We start from the raw sequence: 22,193 nt of genomic DNA, 5'->3' as shown, positions 1-22,193 counted from the left end.
TACTTTACAGTCACCTTGTTGACAGTCACACTTTACAGTCACCTTGTTGACAGCCACACTTTACAGTCACCTTGTTGACAGCCACACCTTACAGTCACCTTGTTGACAGTCACACTTTACAGTCACCTTGTTGACAGTCATACCTTATACTGCAGCGGTTTCCCAAACTGGGGTCCGAGGATGCCTGGGGGTCCACAAAGGTAGGACGTGGGGTCCACAATGGTAGTTCTGGGGGGCCCATGAGCTAAATTCAAAAATTCAAGAGATTGCAGTGTAAAATGCATAATTACTCACGATAAGGCTGATAAAGACAAATTCTCAAAAATTCAAAGCCGTTTCCAAATCGAAGTGGCCAGAACTGGCATCCACTACGTATTTAAATAAGCAGGCTTTCTCCCAGCTGTTGTATATATATATATATATATATATATATATATATATATATATATATATATATATATATATATATATATATATATATATATATATATATATAAAGATCAGAAATAGGATGAATGTGGAACTTGATCTAATCTTAAAAGTGTCTGCCACTGAACCTGAACTTCCGAATACAGTGTAAACAAAACATAAACTATCTTATTAAACAAGTAAGTTTTCTTAAATACTGACGTATATTTAATGCATACTCAGTTATGTATGCCTTTCAATTGGGAGATGAAACTGGGAAAATGAGTTTGTTGTTAGTTAATAAACTCGGCTTGTTGAGTCGACAGAACTTTCAAAAACCTGGAGTCCCTGGGGAAATTAGTTTAAATAAAAGGGTCCTTGATGGTGATAAGAGTGGAAACCAGTACCACTGTGTATATGATCCGAAAGATACACGCCTCAGTGTATATAAAGTGAGATATATACATGTCTTTGTATAACACTGAACGATATACACTCATTTTTGTGTGTTGCTGTTACTGTTGGCCGCACACAAATTGACGAGCGAACCACAGCCCGGCTGGTCAGGTACTAACTTTAGGTACCTCTCCAGTACACTGAGAGATACATAAATTTTTCACTGTATATACGCAGATATATAAATCTCGGTGAACATACTCTTTAAAATGCAGATTGTTTGGAGTACCCCGGTCCAGCTGCAGTGACCCGGTCCAGCTGCAGTGACCCGGTCCAGCTGCAGTGACCCGGTCCAGCTGCAGTGACCCGGTCCAGCTGCAGTGACCCGGTCCAGCTGCAGTAACCCGGTCCACCGTAGTGACCCCGTCCACCCGCAGTGACTCTGTTCACCTGCAGTGACCCGGTCCACCTGCAGTGACATGAACCTCCCAAATACCCAACCCGTTCCACTACCCGCCCATCCTTCTCTACCCACATAGCTTCCCCGCCCACCCATCCGTCTCCACCCACAAAGCTTCCCCGCCCACCCATCCCTCTCCTTCGTCGCCCACGTCTCCTAAACTTATATATACACCCATGAAGATGAGGTGTCAGCGTCAGTAACCCAGCGAGTGTTATTCACCTCACTGACTCTGGCAGTGGACCGGCAAGGGTAAATTTAATTGAATAAACTCTATACATCAGCATAGTCCTGTTACCACCGTACATAATAGATGAATAATTAAACACGTGCAATATCTGGGAATCTTTATTGAAGACGATTCGCCATCCAGTGGCTTTATCAACGCAAATTCAAGGACACACTGGGAAGACAGAAGAACATATACATACCATGAGGTAATGAGTCCCTCAGCCTTGCAGCTAGTGAAGAGCACCGTAGTCTTGAAGACTCTGATGCACAGGCATGAAGGCTAGTGTCAGGTGACGGTCGTGTTGTTACATAACGGGAACAACAGTAGTTCTATTGTACTATTGTATATAATTAACCACGGAACAGGTGGAGTTTCAACCTGTGGCGAGTGAGTCGTTCAACTCCAGGCCAATATATGATACACAAATAACCCGCACAATAGAAGAGAGGAGCTTACGACGACGTTTCGGTCCGACTTGGACCATTTGTGTATCGTTCCAGTCACTGTATTGTGCCTTTTTTGTTATCAATATATGATAGTTACATAGGGAAAACAACAGTAGTGTGCTGCTGTATACAGCGTATATACACGTAGCTACACGTCCCTCACCGGACATCAGTACACAAGCGACAATCTTCACGCAAGAGCTTCTAACTCTCCAAGACTAGTATGATCTTCACCAACTCCAAGTCTGAGGGACAGATTATCTCATCTTTTGCATATGGTTCTACTGTCTTCCCATTATGGCCTTGATTTTGTATTGATAAAGCCACTGGATGGCGAAACGTCTACAAATAAAGACACCCAGATGTTGGTCTTGTGTCTAATCCTCCATCTTATCAGTATTATATACCAGACATTTACCACATGATAGTTACGCATGGGGAACACCTGTAGTGCGCTACATTATAGTTACGCATGGGGAACACCTGCAGTGCGCTACATTATAGTTACCCATGGGGAACACCTGCAGTGCGCTACATTATAGTTACCCATGGGGAACACCTGCAGTGCGCTACATTATAGTTACCCATGGGGAACACCTGCAGTGCGCTACATTATAGTTACCCATGGGGAACACCTGCAGTGCGCTACATTATAGTTATGCATGGGGAACACCTGCAGTGTGCTACATTATAGTTACCCATGGGGAACACCTGCAGTGCGCTACATTATAGTTATGCATGGGGAACACCTGCAGTGCGCTACATTATAGTTACGCATGGGGAACACCTGCAGTGCGCTACATTATAGTTATGCATGGGGAACACCTGCAGTGCGCTACATTATAGTTACCCATGGGGAACACCTGCAGTGCGCTACATTATAGTTATGCATGGGGAACACCTGCAGTGCGCTACATTATAGTTACGCATGGGGAACACCTGCAGTGCGCTACATTATAGTTATGCATGGGGAACACCTGCAGTGCGCTACATTATAGTTACCCATGGGGAACACCTGCAGTGCGCTACATTATAGTTACGCACGGGGAACACCTGCAGTGCGCTACATTATAGTTACCCATGGGGAACACCTGCAGTGCGCTACATTATAGTTACGCATGGGGAACACCTGCAGTGCGCTACATTATAGTTACGCATGGGGAACACCTGCAGTGCGCTACATTATAGTTACCCATGGGGAACACCTGCAGTGCGCTACATTATAGTTACGCATGGGGAACACCTGCAGTGCGCTACATTATAGTTATGCATGGGGAACACCTGCAGTGCGCTACATTATAGTTACGCATGGGGAACACCTGCAGTGCGCTACATTATAGTTACCCATGGGGAACACCTGCAGTGCGCTACATTATAGTTACCCATGGGGAACACCTGCAGTGCGCTACATTATAGTTACCCATGGGGAACACCTGCAGTGCGCTACATTATAGTTACCCATGGGGAACACCTGCAGTGCGCTACATTATAGTTACCCATGGGGAACACCTGCAGTGCGCTACATTATAGTTACGCATGGGGAACACCTGCAGTGCGCTACATTATAGTTATGCATGGGGAACACCTGCAGTGCGCTACATTATAGTTACGCATGGGGAACACCTGCAGTGCGCTACATTATAGTTACCCATGGGGAACACCTGCAGTGCGCTACATTATAGTTACCCATGGGGAACACCTGCAGTGCGCTACATTATAGTTACCCATGGGGAACACCTGCAGTGCGCTACATTATAGTTACCCATGGGGAACACCTGCAGTGCGCTACATTATAGTTACCCATGGGGAACACCTGCAGTGTGCTACATTATAGTTACCCATGGGGAACACCTGCAGTGCACTACATTATAGTTACCCATGGGGAACACCTGCAGTGCACTACATTATAGTTACGCATGGGGAACACCTGCAGTGTGCTACATTATAGTTACCCATGGGGAACACCTGCAGTGCGCTACATTATAGTTACCCATGGGGAACACCTGCAGTGCACTACATTATAGTTACCCATGGGGAACACCTGCAGTGCACTACATTATAGTTACGCATGGGGAACACCTGCAGTGTGCTACATTATAGTTACCCATGGGGAACACCTGCAGTGCGCTACATTATAGTTACCCATGGGGAACACCTGCAGTGCACTACATTATAGTTACCCATGGGGAACACCTGCAGTGCACTACATTATAGTTACGCATGGGGAACACCTGCAGTGTGCTACATTATAGTTACCCATGGGGAACACCTGCAGTGCGCTACATTATAGTTACCCATGGGGAACACCTGCAGTGCGCTACATTATAGTTACCCATGGGGAACACCTGCAGTGCGCTACATTATAGTTACGCATGGGGAACACCTGCAGTGCGCTACATTATAGTTATGCATGGGGAACACCTGCAGTGCGCTACATTATAGTTACCCATGGGGAACACCTGCAGTGCGCTACATTATAGTTACGCATGGGGAACACCTGCAGTGCGCTACATTATAGTTATGCATGGGGAACACCTGCAGTGCGCTACATTATAGTTATGCATGGGGAACACCTGCAGTGCGCTACATTATAGTTATGCATGGGGAACACCTGCAGTGCGCTACATTATAGTTACGCATGGGGAACACCTGCAGTGCGCTACATTATAGTTATGCATGGGGAACACCTGCAGTGCGCTACATTATAGTTACGCATGGGGAACACCTGCAGTGCGCTACATTATAGTTATGCATGGGGAACACCTGCAGTGCGCTACATTATAGTTATGCATGGGGAACACCTGCAGTGCGCTACATTATAGTTACGCATGGGGAACACCTGCAGTGCGCTACATTATAGTTACGCATGGGGAACACCTGCAGTGCGCTACATTATAGTTATGCATGGGGAACACCTGCAGTGCGTAACATTATAGCTACGCATGGGGAACACCTGCAGTGCGCTACATTATAGTTACCCATGGGGAACACCTGCAGTGCGCTACATTATAGTTACGCATGGGGAACACCTGCAGTGCGCTACATTATAGTTACGCATGGGGAACACCTGCAGTGCGCTACATTATAGTTACGCATGGGGAACACCTGCAGTGCGCTACATTATAGTTATGCATGGGGAACACCTGCAGTGCGCTACATTATAGTTACGCATGGGGAACACCTGCAGTGCGTAACATTATAGTTACGCATGGGGAACACCTGCAGAGCGTAACATTATAGTTAAGCATGGGGAACACCTGCAGTGCACTACATTATAGTTACGCATGGGGAACACCTGCAGTGCGCTACATTATAGTTACCCATGGGGAACACCTGTAGTGCGCTACATTATAGTTACGCATGGGGAACACCTGCAGAGCGTAACATTATAGTTAAGCATGGGGAACACCTGCAGTGCACTACATTATAGTTACGCATGGGGAACACCTGCAGTGCGCTACATTATAGTTACGCATGGGGAACACCTGCAGTGGGCTACATTATAGTTACGCACGGGGAACACCTTCAGTGCGCTATATAGTTACCCATGGGGAACACCTGCAGTGCGCTACATTATAGTTACGCATGGGGAACACCTGCAGTGCGCTACATTATAGTTACGCATGGGGGAACACCTGCAGTGCGCTACATTATAGTTACCCTTGGAGAACACCTGCAGTGCGCTACATTATAGTTACCCATGGGGAACACCTGCAGTGCGCTACATTATAGTTACGCATGGGGAACACCTGCAGTGCGCTACATTATAGTTACGCATGGGGAACACCTGTAGTGCGTAATATTATAGTTACGCACGGGGAACACCTGCAGTGCGTTACATTATAGTTACACATGGGGAACACCTGTAGTGCGCTATATTATAGTTACGCATGGGGAACACCTGCAGTGTGCTACATTATAGTTACGCATGGGAAACACCTGCAGAGCGTAACATTATAGTTACGCATGGGGAACACCTGCAGAGCGTAACATTATAGTTACGCATGGGGAACACCTGCAGAGCGTAACATTATAGTTACGCACGGGGAACACCTGCAGTGCGTAACATTATAGTTACGCATGGGGAACACCTGCAGAGTGTAACATTATAGTTACGCATGGGGAACACCTGCAGTGCGCTACATTATAGTTACGCATGGGGAACACCTGCAGAGCGTAACATTATAGTTACGCATGGAGAACACCTGCAGTGCGCTACATTATAGTTACGCATGGGGAACACCTGCAGTGCGCTACATTATAGTTACGCATGGGGAACACCTGCAGTGCGTAACATTATAGTTACGCATGGGGAACACCTGCAGTGCGCTACATTATAGTTACGCATGGGGAACACCTGCGGTGCGTAACATTATAGTTACGCACGGGAACACCTGCAGTGCGTAACATTATAGTTACGCATGGGGAACACCTGCAGTGCGCTACATTATAGTTACGCATGGGGAACACCTGCAGTGCGCTACATTATAGTTACGCATGGGGAACACCTGCAGTGCGCTACATTATAGTTACGCATGGGGAACACCTGCAGTGCGTAACATTATAGTTACGCATGGGGAACACCTGCAGTGCGTAACATTATAGTTACGCATGGGGAACACCTGCAGTGCGCTACATTATAGTTACGCACGGGGAACACCTGCAGTGCGCTACATTATAGTTACGCATGGGGAACACCTGCAGTGCGCTACATTATAGTTACGCATGGGGAACACCTGCAGTGCGCTACATTATAGTTACGCATGGGGAACACCTGCAGTGCTCTACATTATAGTTACCCAGGGGGAACACCTGCAGTGCACTACATTATAGCTACACCTGCAGTATACATTATAGTTACGCATGGGGAACACCTGCAGTGCGCTACATTATAGTTACGCATGGGGAACACCTGCAGTGCGCTACATTATAGTTACGCATGGGGAACACCTGCAGTGCGCTACATTATAGTTACGCATGGGGAACACCTGCAGTGCGCTACATTATAGTTACGCACGGGGAACACCTGCAGTGCGCTACATTATAGTTACGCATGGGGAACACCTGCAGTGCGCTACATTATAGTTACGCATGGGGAACACCTGCAGTGCGCTACATTATAGTTACGCATGGGGAACACCTGCAGTGCACTACCTTATAGTTACGCATGGGCAGTGCGCTAACACCTGCAGTGCACTACATTATAGTTACGCATGGGGAACACCTGCAGTGCGCTACATTATAGTTACGCATGGGGAACACCTGCAGTGCGCTACATTATAGTTACGCATGGGGAACACCTGCAGTGCGCTACATTATAGTTACGCATGGGGAACACCTGCAGTGCGCTACATTATAGTTACGCATGGGGAACACCTGCAGTGCGCTACATTATAGTTACGCATGGGGAACACCTGCAGTGCGCTACATTATAGTTACGCATGGGGAACACCTGCAGTGCGCTACATTATAGTTACGCATGGGGAACACCTGCAGTGCGCTACATTATAGTTACGCATGGGGAACACCTGCAGTGCGCTACATTATAGTTACGCATGGGGAACACCTGCAGTGCGCTACATTATAGTTACGCATGGGGAACACCTGCAGTGCGCTACATTATAGTTACGCATGGGGAACACCTGCAGTGCGCTACATTATAGTTACGCATGGGGAACACCTGCAGTGCGCTACATTATAGTTACGCATGGGGAACACCTGCAGTGCGCTACATTATAGTTACGCATGGGGAACACCTGCAGTGCGCTACATTATAGTTACGCATGGGGAACACCTGCAGTGCGCTACATTATAGTTACGCATGGGGAACACCTGCAGTGCGCTACATTATAGTTACGCATGGGGAACACCTGCAGTGCGCTACATTATAGTTACGCATGGGGAACACCTGCAGTGCTACATTATAGTTACTGCAGTGCGCTACATTATAGTTACGCATGGGGAACACCTGCAGTGCGCTACATTATAGTTACGCATGGGGAACACCTGCAGTGCGCTACATTATAGTTACGCATGGGGAACACCTGCAGTGCGCTACATTATAGTCACGCATGGGGAACACCTGCAGTGCGCTACATTATAGTTACGCATGGGGAACACCTGCAGTGCGCTACATTATAGTTACGCATGGGGAACACCTGCAGTGCGCTACATTATAGTTACGCATGGGGAACACCTGCAGTGCGCTACATTATAGTTACGCATGGGGAACACCTGCAGTGCGCTACATTATAGTTACGCATGGGGAACACCTGCAGTGCGCTACATTATAGTTACGCATGGGGAACACCTGCAGTGCGCTACATTATAGTTACGCATGGGGAACACCTGCAGTGCGCTACATTATAGTTACGCATGGGGAACACCTGCAGTGCGCTACATTATAGTTACGCATGGGGAACACCTGCAGTGCGCTACATTATAGTTACGCATGGGGAACACCTGCAGTGCGCTACATTATAGTTACGCATGGGGAACACCTGCAGTGCGCTACATTATAGTTACGCATGGGGAACACCTGCAGTGCGCTACATTATAGTTACGCATGGGGAACACCTGCAGTGTGCTACATTATAGTTACGCATGGGGAACACCTGCAGTGCGCTACATTATAGTTACGCATTGGGAACACCTGCAGTGCGCTACATTATAGTTACGCATGGGGAACACCTGCAGTGCGCTACATTATAGTTACGCATGGGGAACACCTGCAGTGCGCTACATTATAGTTACGCATGGGGAACACCTGCAGTGCGCTACATTATAGTTACGCATGGGGAACACCTGCAGTGCGCTACATTATAGTTACGCATGGGGAACACCTGCAGTGCGCTACATTATAGTTACGCATGGGGAACACCTGCAGTGCGCTACATTATAGTTACGCATGGGGAACACCTGCAGTGCGCTACATTATAGTTACGCATGGGGAACACCTGCAGTGCGCTACATTATAGTTACGCATGGGGAACACCTGCAGTGCGCTACATTATAGTTACGCATGGGGAACACCTGCAGTGCGCTACATTATAGTTACGCATGGGGAACACCTGCAGTGCGCTACATTATAGTTACGCACGGGGAACACCTGCAGTGCGCTACATTATAGTTACGCATGGGGAACACCTGCAGTGCGCTACATTATAGTTACGCATGGGGAACACCTGCAGTGCGCTACATTATAGTTACGCATGGGGAACACCTGCAGTGCGCTACATTATAGTTACGCATGGGGAACACCTGCAGTGCGCTACATTATAGTTACGCATGGGGAACACCTGCAGTGCGCTACATTATAGTTACGCATGGGGAACACCTGCAGTGCGCTACATTATAGTTACGCATGGGGAACACCTGCAGTGCGCTACATTATAGTTACGCATGGGGAACACCTGCAGTGCGCTACATTATAGTTACGCATGGGGAACACCTGCAGTGCGCTACATTATAGTTACGCACGGGGAACACCTGCAGTGCGCTACATTATAGTTACGCATGCAGGCGCTACATTATAGTTACGCATGGGGAACACCTGCAGTGCGCTACATTATAGTTACGCATGGGGAACACCTGCAGTGCGCTACATTACAACTATATGATAAACCTAGAGTACCTTTAAACATAAATTATGTTAGGTAAAAAGGGCACAAGGCAACGTTTCGCTCAAACCCTAACGGCTTGATAAAACTCCTGGAGAGTGAAACGTTGCCACAATAAAATGTCACATTAGTTTTTCCCGGTTACCTAACATGATAGTCATATGGGGGAGGGAGAAACACTATCTTACAGGATAGTTACAAAGGAAATACCCAGAGTGCACTGCACTATTCTATATGATAGTCACATTATGGAGGACATCCACAGTGTACTATTTGACTATTCCATCTGATAGTTACATATCGGGAACAACTGCTAACTCTCTTGTAACTGTCACACTCCATCACAGACGATGTGTCACATACATAGTGTTGCAATGTGTCAGCCCGAGTTGGGGGACTTCAGTAGTGTCAGTCTGAGTTGGGGGACTTCAGTAGTGTCAGCCTGAGTTGGGAGACTTCAGTAGTGTCAGCCTGAGTTGGGAGACTTCATTAGTGTCAGCCTGAGTTGGGAGACTTCATTAGTGTCAGCCTGAGTTGGGAGACTTCATTAGTGTCAGCCTGAGTTGGGAGACTTCATTAGTGTCAGCCTGAGTTGGGAGACTTCAGTAGTGTCAGCCTGAGTTGGGAGACTTCATTAGTGTCAGCCTGAGTTGGGAGACTTCAGTAGTGTCAGCCTGAGTTGGGAGACTTCAGTAGTGTCAGCCTGAGCTGGGAGACTTCAGTAGTGTCAGCCTGAGTTGGGAGACTTCAGTAGTGTCAGCCTGAGTTGGGAGACTTCAGTAGTGTCAGCCTGAGTTGGGAGACTTCAGTAGTGTCAGCCTGAGTTGGGAGACTTCAGTAGTGTCAGCCTGAGCTGGGAGACTTCAGTAGTGTCAGCCTGAGATAAAAGGTTTCCTGTGCCCCTTAGCTCGGTTGACAGTGTACTCGGCTTACACAGTGAGTGTCCGTGGTTCGATCTCCTGGTACGAGTGGAAACACTGGACGTGTTTCCTTAAGATACCTGCTGTGCCTGTTCACCTAACAGCAAATAGGTACCTGGGTGTTAGCTGACTGGTGTGGGTCGCATCCTGGGGACAAAACTAACCAAATTTTCCCGAAATGCTCTGAATAACAAGGAGCGTTCTACATAGTATGTCATTAATGTCAGCTATGGTCTGTTTAAGTTGTATTATGTACTAGTAGAAACAAGGATTATTATTATTATTATTATTATTATTATTATTATTATTATTATTATTATTATTATTATTATTATTATTATTATTATTATTATAGTAATGGCAGTGTCAGACGGAAGACTTCAGGAGGGCTATGAGGATGTCATTGGGAAGTGCTTGACTGCCAGGATGTTGGTGAGGGGCTCTTGATCCAAGGCAGTATAGCTATCTTCCTCTTCTTGGGCTCAATCTTGATTTCGTCCCATTGCCCAAGAGCGCAAGATCCTTAAGGATTTAACGCTTTTCCATGGATACTGGTACCTAGGGCTAAACGTGTAGGTAATCAGGTTCGATGCGAGGAAGGGGAGGTCAGGTTCAGTTAATAAGATCAAGAGGGAAGAGAGAGAGAGAGAGAGAGAGAGAGAGAGAGAGAGAGAGAGAGAGAGAGAGAGAGAGAGAGAGAGAGAGAGAGAGAGAGAGAGAGAGAGAGAGAGAGAGAGGGAGAGAGAGACAGAGAGAGACAGAGAGAGAGAGACAGAGAGACAAACAGAGCAATAGATGCCCTTATGGTTGTCAAGGTGACAGAGGCAGGAGCTTGTTGACACTCTGTATCCTCCCCCTCTCCTTCCCTTCCCTTCCTCCCTCCCCCTCCCCAGCCCCAGAGGCTCAATACTCACCCCAAAAGTGTCCCCCTCTCCCCCCCCCCGCCGTAGTTCAGTGCCTAGCTAATAATAGCGCTCGTCAACACCCGCCACTTGTTGAGTGAATTTGGGGGGGGGGGGGAGGAGAAAGAAAAAAAAAGCGTTGGGGAAAAAATCACAGTTTAAAAATAGCGAATTAATTTTTTTTTTTTTGGGGGGGGAATAGCGAGGGGAAGGTTACGAAGGAAGGGAAAGAGGCAGAAAAAGACATATGAACAAACACACACACACACACAAAAAAAAATTGTGGACAAAGGTGAAAAGTTGGGAAGTAAGAAGAAATAATTTTTTTTTTTCTTTAGTCTGGGAAGGAAAAGGATTTTTCTTTTGTTTACAAAATTGGATACACCTGCAGTGTGCTGTTACTTTATTCTATACGATAATTAAACATGTATAATATGGCAGAGGTCAAGGATAAGGGGAGGTTAAGAATAGGGAGGAGGAGGAGGGAAGAAAGGGAGACAAAAATAATTAGTGATAATGTTCGTAGAATTACCGACAAGGTAATTGCAAGTAATGTGAAATTTTACTGTGGCAACGTTTCGCTCTCCAGGAGTTTTATCAAGCCGTTACGGCTCGACAAAACTCCTGGAGAGCGAAACGTTGCTACAATAAAATGTAGCATTGGTTAGATTTATCTTCTTTTACCTAACACAGATAATTAGGTTAGATGAAATTCGCCATTAAACAGGACAAGTTTTTTCTTGACTCGGATCTAACTCATGTACTGACCCACCACTGAAATTTTGGCCCTCTGACCGAACCCTTCAGCTGGCTTACCAGTCCACCCTATTAAAATTGTTTTAATCTAATAACAGCAAAACTAATTGTGAAAAGGCGAAAAGCAGAAAATAGGGAACAAAAAAAAAAATAGAGAAGAATAGGCCGAGGTTACACGATCTCTAAAAAGCGGTAAAATCCTTTAAGAGGAGAGACGAGAAATGGGGCTTGTCTTAATTCTAGTGAAGGGCTCATGATCCAAGGCATTGAAGTTGCTCTTCCATTCCTCATCGTTCCCCAGGTGTTGTATGACTATTATTGTTACTATTACTACTACTACTATTGCTACTGTTACTACTACTATTGCTACTACTATTAGTACTATGACTAATAATAATATTAATAAGCAGGCACTCCTCCGTCAGCAGGCACTCCTCCGTCAGCAGGCACTCCTCCGTCAGCAGGCACTCCTCCGTCGGCTAGACGAACCACGTCCTCCGTCAGACAGACACTCCTCCGTCGGCAGACACTCCTCCGTCGGCAGGCGCTCCTCCGTCGGCAGGCACTCCTCCGTCGGCAGGCACTCCTCCGTCGGCAGACGAACCACGTCCTCCGTCGGCAGGCACTCCTCCGTCAGCAGACACTCCTCCGTCGGCAGACACTCCTCCGTCGGCAGGCACTCCTCCGCAGGCACTCCTCCGTCGGCAGGCACTCCTCCGTCGGCAGGCACTCCTCCGTCAGCAGGCACTCCTCCGTCGGCAGGCACTCCTCCGTCGGCAGGCACTCCTCCGTCGGCAGGCACTCCTCCGTCGGCAGGCACTCCTCCGTCGGCAGGCACTCCTCCGTCAGCAGGCACTCCTCCGTCGGCAGGCACTCCTCCGTCAGCAGGCACTCCTCCGTCGGCAGGCACTCCTCCGTCGGCAGACACTCCTCCGTCGGCAGGCACTCCTCCGTCGGCAGGCACTCCTCCGTCGGCAGGCACTCCTCCGTCGGCAGGCACTCCTCCGTCGGCAGGCACTCCTCCGTCGGCAGGCACTCCTCCGTCGGCAGGCACTCCTCCGTCGGCAGGCACTCCTCCGTCGGCAGGCACTCCTCCTTCGGCAGGCACTCCTCCGTCGGCAGGCACTCGGCAGGCACTCCTCCGTCGGCAGGCACTCCTCCGTCGGCAGGCACTCCTCCGTCGGCAGGCACTCCTCCGTCGGCAGGCACTCCTCCGTCGGCAGGCACTCCTCCGTCGGCAGGCACTCCTCCGTCGGCAGGCACTCCTCCGTCGGCAGGCACTCCTCCGTCGGCAGGCACTCCTCCGTCGGCAGGCACTCCTCCGTCGGCAGGCACTCCTCCGTCGGCAGGCACTCCTCCTTAGGCGGGGAGTCCTCCTTTGGCAGGCACTCCTCCTTTGGCAGGCACTCCTCCTTTCCTTTGGCAGGCACTCCTCCGTCGGCAGACACTCCTCCGTCGGCAGGCACTCCTCCGTCGGCAGGCACTCCTCCGTCGGCAGGCCCTCCTCCGTCGGCAGGCACTCCTCCGTCGGCAGGCACTCCTCCGTCGGCAGGCACTCCTCCGTCGGCAGGCACTCCTCCGTCGGCAGGCACTCCTCCGTCGGCAGGCACTCCTCCGTCGGCAGGCACTCCTCCGTCGGCAGGCACTCCTCCGTCGGCAGGCACTCCTCCGTCGGCAGGCACTCCTCCGTCGGCAGGCACTCCTCCGTCGGCAGGCACTCCTCCGTCGGCAGGCACTCCTCCGTCGGCAGGCACTCCTCCGTCGGCAGGCACTCCTCCGTCGGCAGGCACTCCTCCTTCTACAGGCACTCCTCCTTCGGCAGGCACTCCTCCGTCGGCAGGCACTCCTCCGTCGGCAGGCACTCCTCCGTCGGCAGGCACTCCTCCGTCGGCAGGCACTCCTCCGTCGGCAGGCACTCCTCCGTCGGCAGGCACTCCTCCGTCGTCAGCAGGCACTCCTCCGTCGGCAGGCACTCCTCCGTCGGCAGGCACTCCTCCGTCGGCAGGCACTCCTCCGTCGGCAGGCACTCCTCCGTCGGCAGGCACTCCTCCGTCGGCAGGCACTCCTCCGTCGGCAGGCACTCCTCCGTCGGCAGGCACTCCTCCGTCGGCAGGCACTCCTCCGTCGGCAGGCACTCCTCCGTCGGCAGGCACTCCTCCGTCGGCAGGCACTCCTCCGTCGGCAGGCACTCCTCCGTCGGCAGGCACTCCTCCGTCGGCAGGCACTCCTCCGTCAGCAGGCACTCCTCCGTCAGCAGGCACTCCTCCGTCAGCAGGCACTCCTCCGTCAGCAGGCACTCCTCCGTCGGCAGGCACTCCTCCGTCGGCAGGCACTCCTCCGTCGGCAGGCACTCCTCCGTCGGCAGGCACTCCTCCGTCAGTAGGTGGGTTCCAGGCAGAACCGATTAAAAAAAAAAATCGAGGCTACGGGGGGGATATTTGTCACCATGGTAACCTGGAGAGGGGTCAGAGCAGGTGGGAGTGAAGGTTTCTGTGACGCCCTCACTCAGCTGAACCAGCTGTGGGGCTCTGTAGGTGCTTACACTCTGGCTTGTACCAGCTGGGATATTCTCTGGAACTCTCACTGAGCTACATCAGCTGGTAACTGTGATACTCTCTGACTGACCTGTATCAGTCAGCTTATGGGATATTCTCACTGACATGAACCAGCTGGACCCAATAAATACCAACTTAACCCATGATATTGTTTTTAAATACAGCTGATATTTTATGCAAATGATTTCATTGATATACGTATATATATATATATATATATATATATATATATATATATATATATATATATATATATATATATATATATATATATATATATATATATATATATAATCGGTGATACACACGTAACAACATGTACCGTATATGCCACCTATATATCAATAATGTATCTCTTAAATCTTCTGTACCATATTATGTAATAAAATATTCCTATTAGTAAAAAAAAATAAGTATGAAAAGATGGGGTGGTAGGGGAAGTGGAATATTCAAACGGCTTCAGGAAGAAATCCAAATATTTTTCCTTGAAGCCTTTTTATCCACTTCTCCGAGGCTATGGGTCCCTATATATATATATATATATATATATATATATATATATATATATATATATATATATATATATATATATATATATATATATATATAAATTTATTTATTTTATTTATTATCACACTGGCCGATTCCCACCAAGGCAGGGTGGCCCGAAAAAGAAAAACTTTCACCATCATTCACTCCATCACTGTCTTGCCAAAAGGGTGCTTCACACTACAGTTTTTAAACTGCAACATTAACACCCCTCCTTCAGAGTGCAGGCACTGTACTTCCCATCTCCAGGACTCAAGTCCGGCCTGCCGGTTTCCCTGAACCCCTTCATAAATGTTACTTTGCTCACACTCCAACAGCACGTCAAGTATTATAAACCATTTGACTCCATTCACTCCTACCAAACACGCTCACGCATGCCTGCTGGAAGTCCAAGCCCCTCGCACACAAAACCTCCTTTACCCCCTCCCTCCAACCTTTCCTAGGCCGACCCCTACCCCGCCTTCCTTCCACTACAGACTGATACACTCTTGAAGTTATTCTGTTTCGCTCCATTCTCTCCACATGTCCGAACCACCTCAACAACCCTTCCTCAGCCCTCTGGACAACAGTTTTGGTAATCCCGCACCTCCTCCTAACTTCCAAACTACGAATTCTCTGCATTATATTCACACCACACATTGCTCTCAGACATGACATCTCCACTGCCTCCAGCCTTCTCCTCGCTGCAACATTCATCACCCATGCTTCACACCCATATAAGAGCGTTGGTAAAACTATACTCTCATACATTCCCCTCTTTGCCTCCAAGGACAAAGTTCTTTGTCTCCACAGACTCCTAAGTGCACCACTCACCCTTTTCCCCTCATCAATTCTATGATTCACCTCATCTTTCATAGACCCATCCGCTGACACGTCCACTCCCAAATATCTGAATACATTCACCTCCTATATACTCTCTCCCTCCAATCTGATATCCAATCTTTCATCACCTAATCTTTTTGTTATCCTCATAACCTTACTCTTTCCTGTATTCACTTTCAATTTTCTTCTTTTGCACACCCTACCAAATTCATCCACCAATCTCTGCAACTTCTCTTCAGAATATCCCAAGAGCACAGTGTCATCAGCAAAGAGCAACTGAGACAACTCCCACTTTATGTGTGATTCTTTATCTTTTAACTCCACGCCTCTTGCCAAGACCCTCGCATTTACTTCTCTTACAACCCCATCTATAAATATATTAAACAACCACGGTGACATCACACATCCTTGTCTAAGGCCTACTTTTACTGGAAAATAATTTCCCTCTTTCCTACATACTCTAACTTGAGCCTCACTATTCTCGTAAAAACTCTTCACTGCTTTCAGTAACCTACCTCCTACACCATACACCTGCAACATCTGCCACATTGCCTCCCTATCCACCCTGTCATACGCCTTTTCCAAATCCATAAATGCCACAAAGACCTCTTTAGCCTTATCTATATACTGTTCACTTATATGTTTCACTGTAAACACTTGGTCCACACACCCCCTACCTTTCCCAAAGCCTCCTTGTTCATCTGCTATCCTATTCTCCGTCTTACTCTTAATTCTTTCAATAATAACTCTCACCATACACTTTGCCAGGTATACTCAACAGACTTATCCCCCTATAATTTTTGCACTCTCTTTTATCCCCTTTGCCTTTATACAAAGGAACTATGCATGCTCTCTGCCAATCCCTAGGTACCTTACCCTCTTCCATACATTTATTAAATAATTGCACCAACCACTCCAAAACTATATCCCCACCTGCTTTTAACATTTCTATCTTTATCCCATCAATCCCGGCTGCCTTACCCCCTTTCATTTTACCTACTGCCTCACGAACTTCCCCTACACTCACAACTGGCTCTTCCTCACTCCTACAAGATGTTGTTCCTCCTTGCCCTATACACGAAATCACAGCTTCCCTATCTTCATCAACATTTAACAATTCCTCAAAATATTCCCTCCATCTTCCCAATACCTCTAACTCTCCATTTAATAACTCTCCTCTCCTATTTTTAACTGACAAATCCATTTGTTCTCTAGGCTTTCTTAAGTTGTTAATCTCACTCCAAAACTTTTTCTTATTTTCAACAAAATTTGTTGAAAATAAGAAAAAGTTTTGGAGTGTGTGTGTGTGTGTGTGTGTGTGTGTGTGTGTGTGTGTGTGTGTGTGTGTGTGTGTGTGTGTGTTTCCATGCATGTATGTGAGGGCATGTATGTGTGTTAAAACACCTTCGTCACAGATACATAATTTCAATGTGACAGTTATGATCTATTGCCTAAATCATGTCACCGGCTGCGCCTCTTTACGATTGCACTTTTCTATCAAGTGCGTTCTGTATGTCACTTTATAATTCACTATAACTGCTCGATGGACACTGCGAAGAACTGTGCCTTGTGAGGATACCTTATTTATCTGTTATTGGTTCCCCTTAGCATCGCCGCCACTACTCGCTCCTCGGTCCTGGATAGGAAGATCTATTGAGAGAGCTAGGACAGTGAAAAACAGTGTATACTGATTGAAAGTAGATGTTTGTAAGAAATACATTTCTCCTAAGTGTTCATTAGTTAAAGGTAAAACCACGAAATCGTAGTAACACGATTGCAAAGAAACCACGGTACGGGTAGGGTTAGAACTCATGGTCCGAGTGAGTCGTTGTAGCTAGCTGGTCCAGTGGCTTACACACTGGCTTAGACGTTTACGACTCACTTGTCATGGGTTCTAACTCCACCCGTACCGTAGTTTGTAAGACCACATCTTTGGGGCCTAGTCCCTGGACCCACTATATGTGTATGTAATGTTTTGACTACCGACCCCAGGATGGGTATGGGGTGCATAATAAACTTACTAAACTCAATCATTTCGGTGCTATTTGCACTGCTAAAGTTATAGTGCAATACGACGTGAAACTATCATATTTCCAGTCATTTATCAATCAATGAGCGCGAAATAATTTATTAGCTTGCTAGAACCGAGCCTTGGAAAGTGGCGATCTTTTCTTTTTTCTAAATAAGGTGTATAACGTAGCTGCGGGCGGCCAGCGGATGGTCAGTCCGTGACGCCTCATTTCATTAAGACCCGTGACAGGAGACACTGTGTTGTTTACTAAAGAAACCACCACCACCACTTAGAAAGGTTCATTACCTGCAGTGTTCTTGTAACCAGAACTGGCGACTGCCTGATTAACCTGATCTTGTTGCTGCCAGCAGTCTTCATTATAACTTCTCCCCTTAGGGGTGTAGGAATGGCTCGAGGAAGTAACATAATTGTAGAGGCGCACCTGGTACTTAACGAATTAGTAGAAAACTTAAGGTTCGACCTGAAGAAGTTGATTAGTTTTGTCAGCTAAAGTTAAAGGGCTCTGTTTTTATTACTCCAATTCTCCAATTATAAGTCAGTTGAACAATGGACACAGTTATATTTTTGGCCTATGGTATAAAGGCTTTTGTTTTAGTAACCAAACCTAACCTAATGAACCCAACCTAAAGCTGCCTAACCAGACTCAAAATTTAACTCCTGGTCTTGGTTACGTTAAGTCGGGTTCGTTAGGTTAGGATTATTTACCAAAATACTTCTGTCCCATACGCCCGAACTACAGTTGTGTGCATTGCACAACCAACGTAATACCGGAGAATTTGCGTAACATTCTTTCTATAAGCTCAAGAAAGCCACTGAATTAAATAACTATTATTATGCGTGATATTGCGAGGGAAGCATCTAATGAATGGTATGAATGGTGTTCTTTTAATTTTTTCCAGATTTCAGATTTCCAGCAGGACAGACACTAACTGACAGTACCAGGGTAAGCATAGTTAGCGCCATCTGTTGGTCTTGTTTGTAGTTACAGGCGTCTCCTGGATCTTCCGTTATTGGGTTTGGTGTTATGTCTTGTTAGTACATTACCTTCACCTGGTGTCTGTTTAGACGCTATTGGAGGGAGCGCCTCTCCTTCAGCTTCTCTCCGGACAATGTAAAGTAATCTAGCAGTGAACCTGATCTTTGTGATATTTTGACCTATGTAATCTTAAACGTAACTGTTAGTGTTTATAGCAAAGATTTGAGGCATTTCAATCCCCGCCCTTCTTTTCGTTTCGTTCTCAAGGACTGAGGCTCATCGTTTGATCAGCAGGCAACCTCTGTCTCTGAATCATCTGCAGCTGTCTTCTGGTAAGCTGCAGAGGAGGCTTGGGTGCTAAGTAAAAGAACACAAGTGCAACTAATGTGACATTTTATTGTAGCGAGGTTTTGCTCTCCAGGAGCTCTGTCAAGCCGTTACGCTTGGGTATTGAGGTTGGAAAGAGATTGATGAACTCTGAGTGATATGTCTCTGCAGAGTGAAAAGTCAACTGCAGCATTCATCTGACGTTTCTAGAGACTTTCTGTATACATCTGTTGGAGTGTGCTGCCATCAGGGTTAGTTGGTTAGATACAAGAACATTCCAGAGATGTATAACCTGGTTTAGCGCTTAATAATAATAATAATAATAATAATAATAATAATAATAATAATAATAATAATAATAATAATAATAATAATAATAATAATAATAATAATAACAATAATATAATATCCGCTAATTCTTGTTGTTTACAGGTACTTTTTTCTGTACGTCATACCACTTTAAAGGTTACTGTGTATTTCCTAAGGGATAAGCTCCTCTGGAAGACTCAGAGGCCAGATACACGTCTTGCCTTTTTCTTCTTGAGCATCAAGGCCATCTGAAAGTCTGTACCTTTTAGTTTGTATTATATTTAAATGTTTCAATGCTTTGAGTTTTCGTTCTCTATACATTTTATCCAGTTTTGTTTATAGTTTAAATCTTCATTTTTCAATTTATGGCAATTTTCATGACAGGTAACTTTTTTCCTGACTACTGAAAAAGCTGTAGCATTTTCCTGATTTACCTAAGGCTGAAATTATTACAGAAGGTGGGTATAAGGATAAGTATTTATTGTAAACGATGTTTCGCTAAGAATCAAACTTCATGAAACTCAATCCTGAGCGACACATCGTTTAAAAATTGCCGGGTTGGCTGTTTTTTTTAGATTCAACGCCCCATTAACTACACGGTCATGAAGGCTGTATCTAACCTGTGTCCCACCAGTCATAAACACCTGAAAGACTTTTACAGAGTTTAATAAAATATTGCCAATTATATTTGAATACATTATACCTAAATATAGTATAACAAGTTGAATACCTACTGCTATATCTCCTTTAAGTGAATATACGCTGATGCTATAAAGCATACGCATCAGATATACGCCTCAGAATAAATACAAAAGGGAAAATATCGACAGGCGGTACAGATCAGTATACAAACCCGTCGACATTTATGTAATCATTAGATATTTTTCTTCATTTCTTAAAATTAAACATTTTATTAATTACACGTGATTTACAGATTAACTCATATTTATCTAACAACGGACTACAGTCGCTACATAATATGAGATCAATGGTGCTGGGTAATACAGGGTGATGTACTGTTTAACAGTGTGTAGAGTTATGGAGGGACTGAAAATTCTGCTTCTGGAAAAGGAGAGTCTTGGAGGCAGTTAGCACATGTTTCGCCTTACTTCGTATCGTCACTACCGGTTTTTGCAATGGAGATATGTGTCCTTCAATGCTTTGTGCGTGTAGGTGTCTCATGTTCACAGTCTCACAGCTCACAAGCGGTGAGCTGCGGCTCACAGGATGAGAAACGCTGCAAGTCAGTCCCTAAAGCAGGGATCAGGGTAAGCTCTCAGTGTACTGTATATGCATTGAGAGATACACATCTTTCGATGTATATACCCTGCCCGCCCACAAGGGGGAATGAAAACCCAGAGGTCCATGGCAAATGTAGGAGCTCCGAGCCATATGCTAAAAACCTGTGTGGGTCCTCCAGCGCAAGGAATGATTAAGACTCCAGCTTCGGTCGGATAAGAGCGAGACAGACTCTGGCCCAGTCAGTCAGGCTTCCTGCCCTGGGAGAGTCACAACAAGGGCAGTCTGATGATAATTAATTGCGTTAGCGCCGCGAGCCAACCTCCCGCAGCGCCTCCTTCCCAGTGTCGTGCTCCTCGGGTGAATTAGTAGAGATGAGCAGGAAGGCTGACGATGCAGATGTAGAGTCAGAGGAGGAGGAGAAAGAAAGTAGAGGAAGAGGTGAGAGTGGGTGAGAAGAGAACGAGAGAGGGGCAGTTAGAGGTAATAGGTCGTGGATTAGTCTGAGGACATCGGACAAGCAAGGGAATGGAGGTGGAAAAGAGAGGAGGATAAGCAATGGAATAAAGAACGTACGACGTGTGTGTCACACATAGCATTTACGAGTCATGTGCATGTAGACGGACGGCTGATTGAAGCTTCCCACTAGAATACTGGAAAAACTCAGTTTTAACGATGTTCATTTGCAACAGTTCAGTGTTGTGTGTCAGTCAGAGATATGTGTGTGTGTGTGTGTGTGTGTGTGTGTGTGTGTGTGTGTGTGTGTGTGTGTGTGTGTGTGTGTGTGTGTGTGTGTGTGTGTGCGTGTGTAGGTCATACCACATTCTAAGTTACTGGTCAACACTTATGTCCCTGGTGTTAACAGTCAGCCAAGGTTACACTCTAGTTTACTTCTCCTGTCACACTGGGGTCACATTACCTGCTCTTATCATTTGCAAAGAAGGTGTCTGGAACCCATATCTTCTCGGCGAAGTCTCCTGGAAGGGTGAGAAGCTCGTCGCTGGAACTGAAGGCCAGTCTCTCGTCCTTCCAGTACTGGTTGAGGTACATGGTGATGGTGTAATCCTGCAAACATAGAAGGAAATAACCTGTCACAGCATTATAAAGACACAAACCTGAGAGCTAGATTACTGAATTGCATTTACAGGGAAATCATATAAGGAAACCATATAAGGAAGCCTGAAAGGGTCAACTGAGCTCCTCTGGAACAAGAGACAATCAAATTTGATTCAAGAAAGTAGCTAC

The 22,193-nt window shown here is 46.6% G+C and overlaps 1 protein-coding gene across 3 annotated transcripts in view; it reads right to left on the bottom strand.

The window, feature by feature from the left end:
• Lcch3 (Ligand-gated chloride channel homolog 3) overlaps positions 1-22,193 on the bottom strand; it is a 157,874-nt gene that overhangs the window by 31,025 nt on the left and 104,656 nt on the right. For all 3 annotated transcript variants that reach the window (XM_070096309.1, XM_070096307.1, XM_070096308.1), the window contains one exon: positions 21,868-22,013. In XM_070096309.1, the coding sequence (XP_069952410.1) occupies positions 21,868-22,013 (146 nt within the window). The remainder of the gene's footprint in view (positions 1-21,867; positions 22,014-22,193) is intronic.

This window comes from Cherax quadricarinatus, chromosome 53 (assembly GCF_038502225.1).
Source record: "Cherax quadricarinatus isolate ZL_2023a chromosome 53, ASM3850222v1, whole genome shotgun sequence".
Lineage (NCBI taxonomy): Eukaryota > Metazoa > Arthropoda > Malacostraca > Decapoda > Parastacidae > Cherax > Cherax quadricarinatus.
Note: the sequence above shows the minus strand (reverse complement) of the source record. Positions and strands in the feature narration are given on the sequence as shown.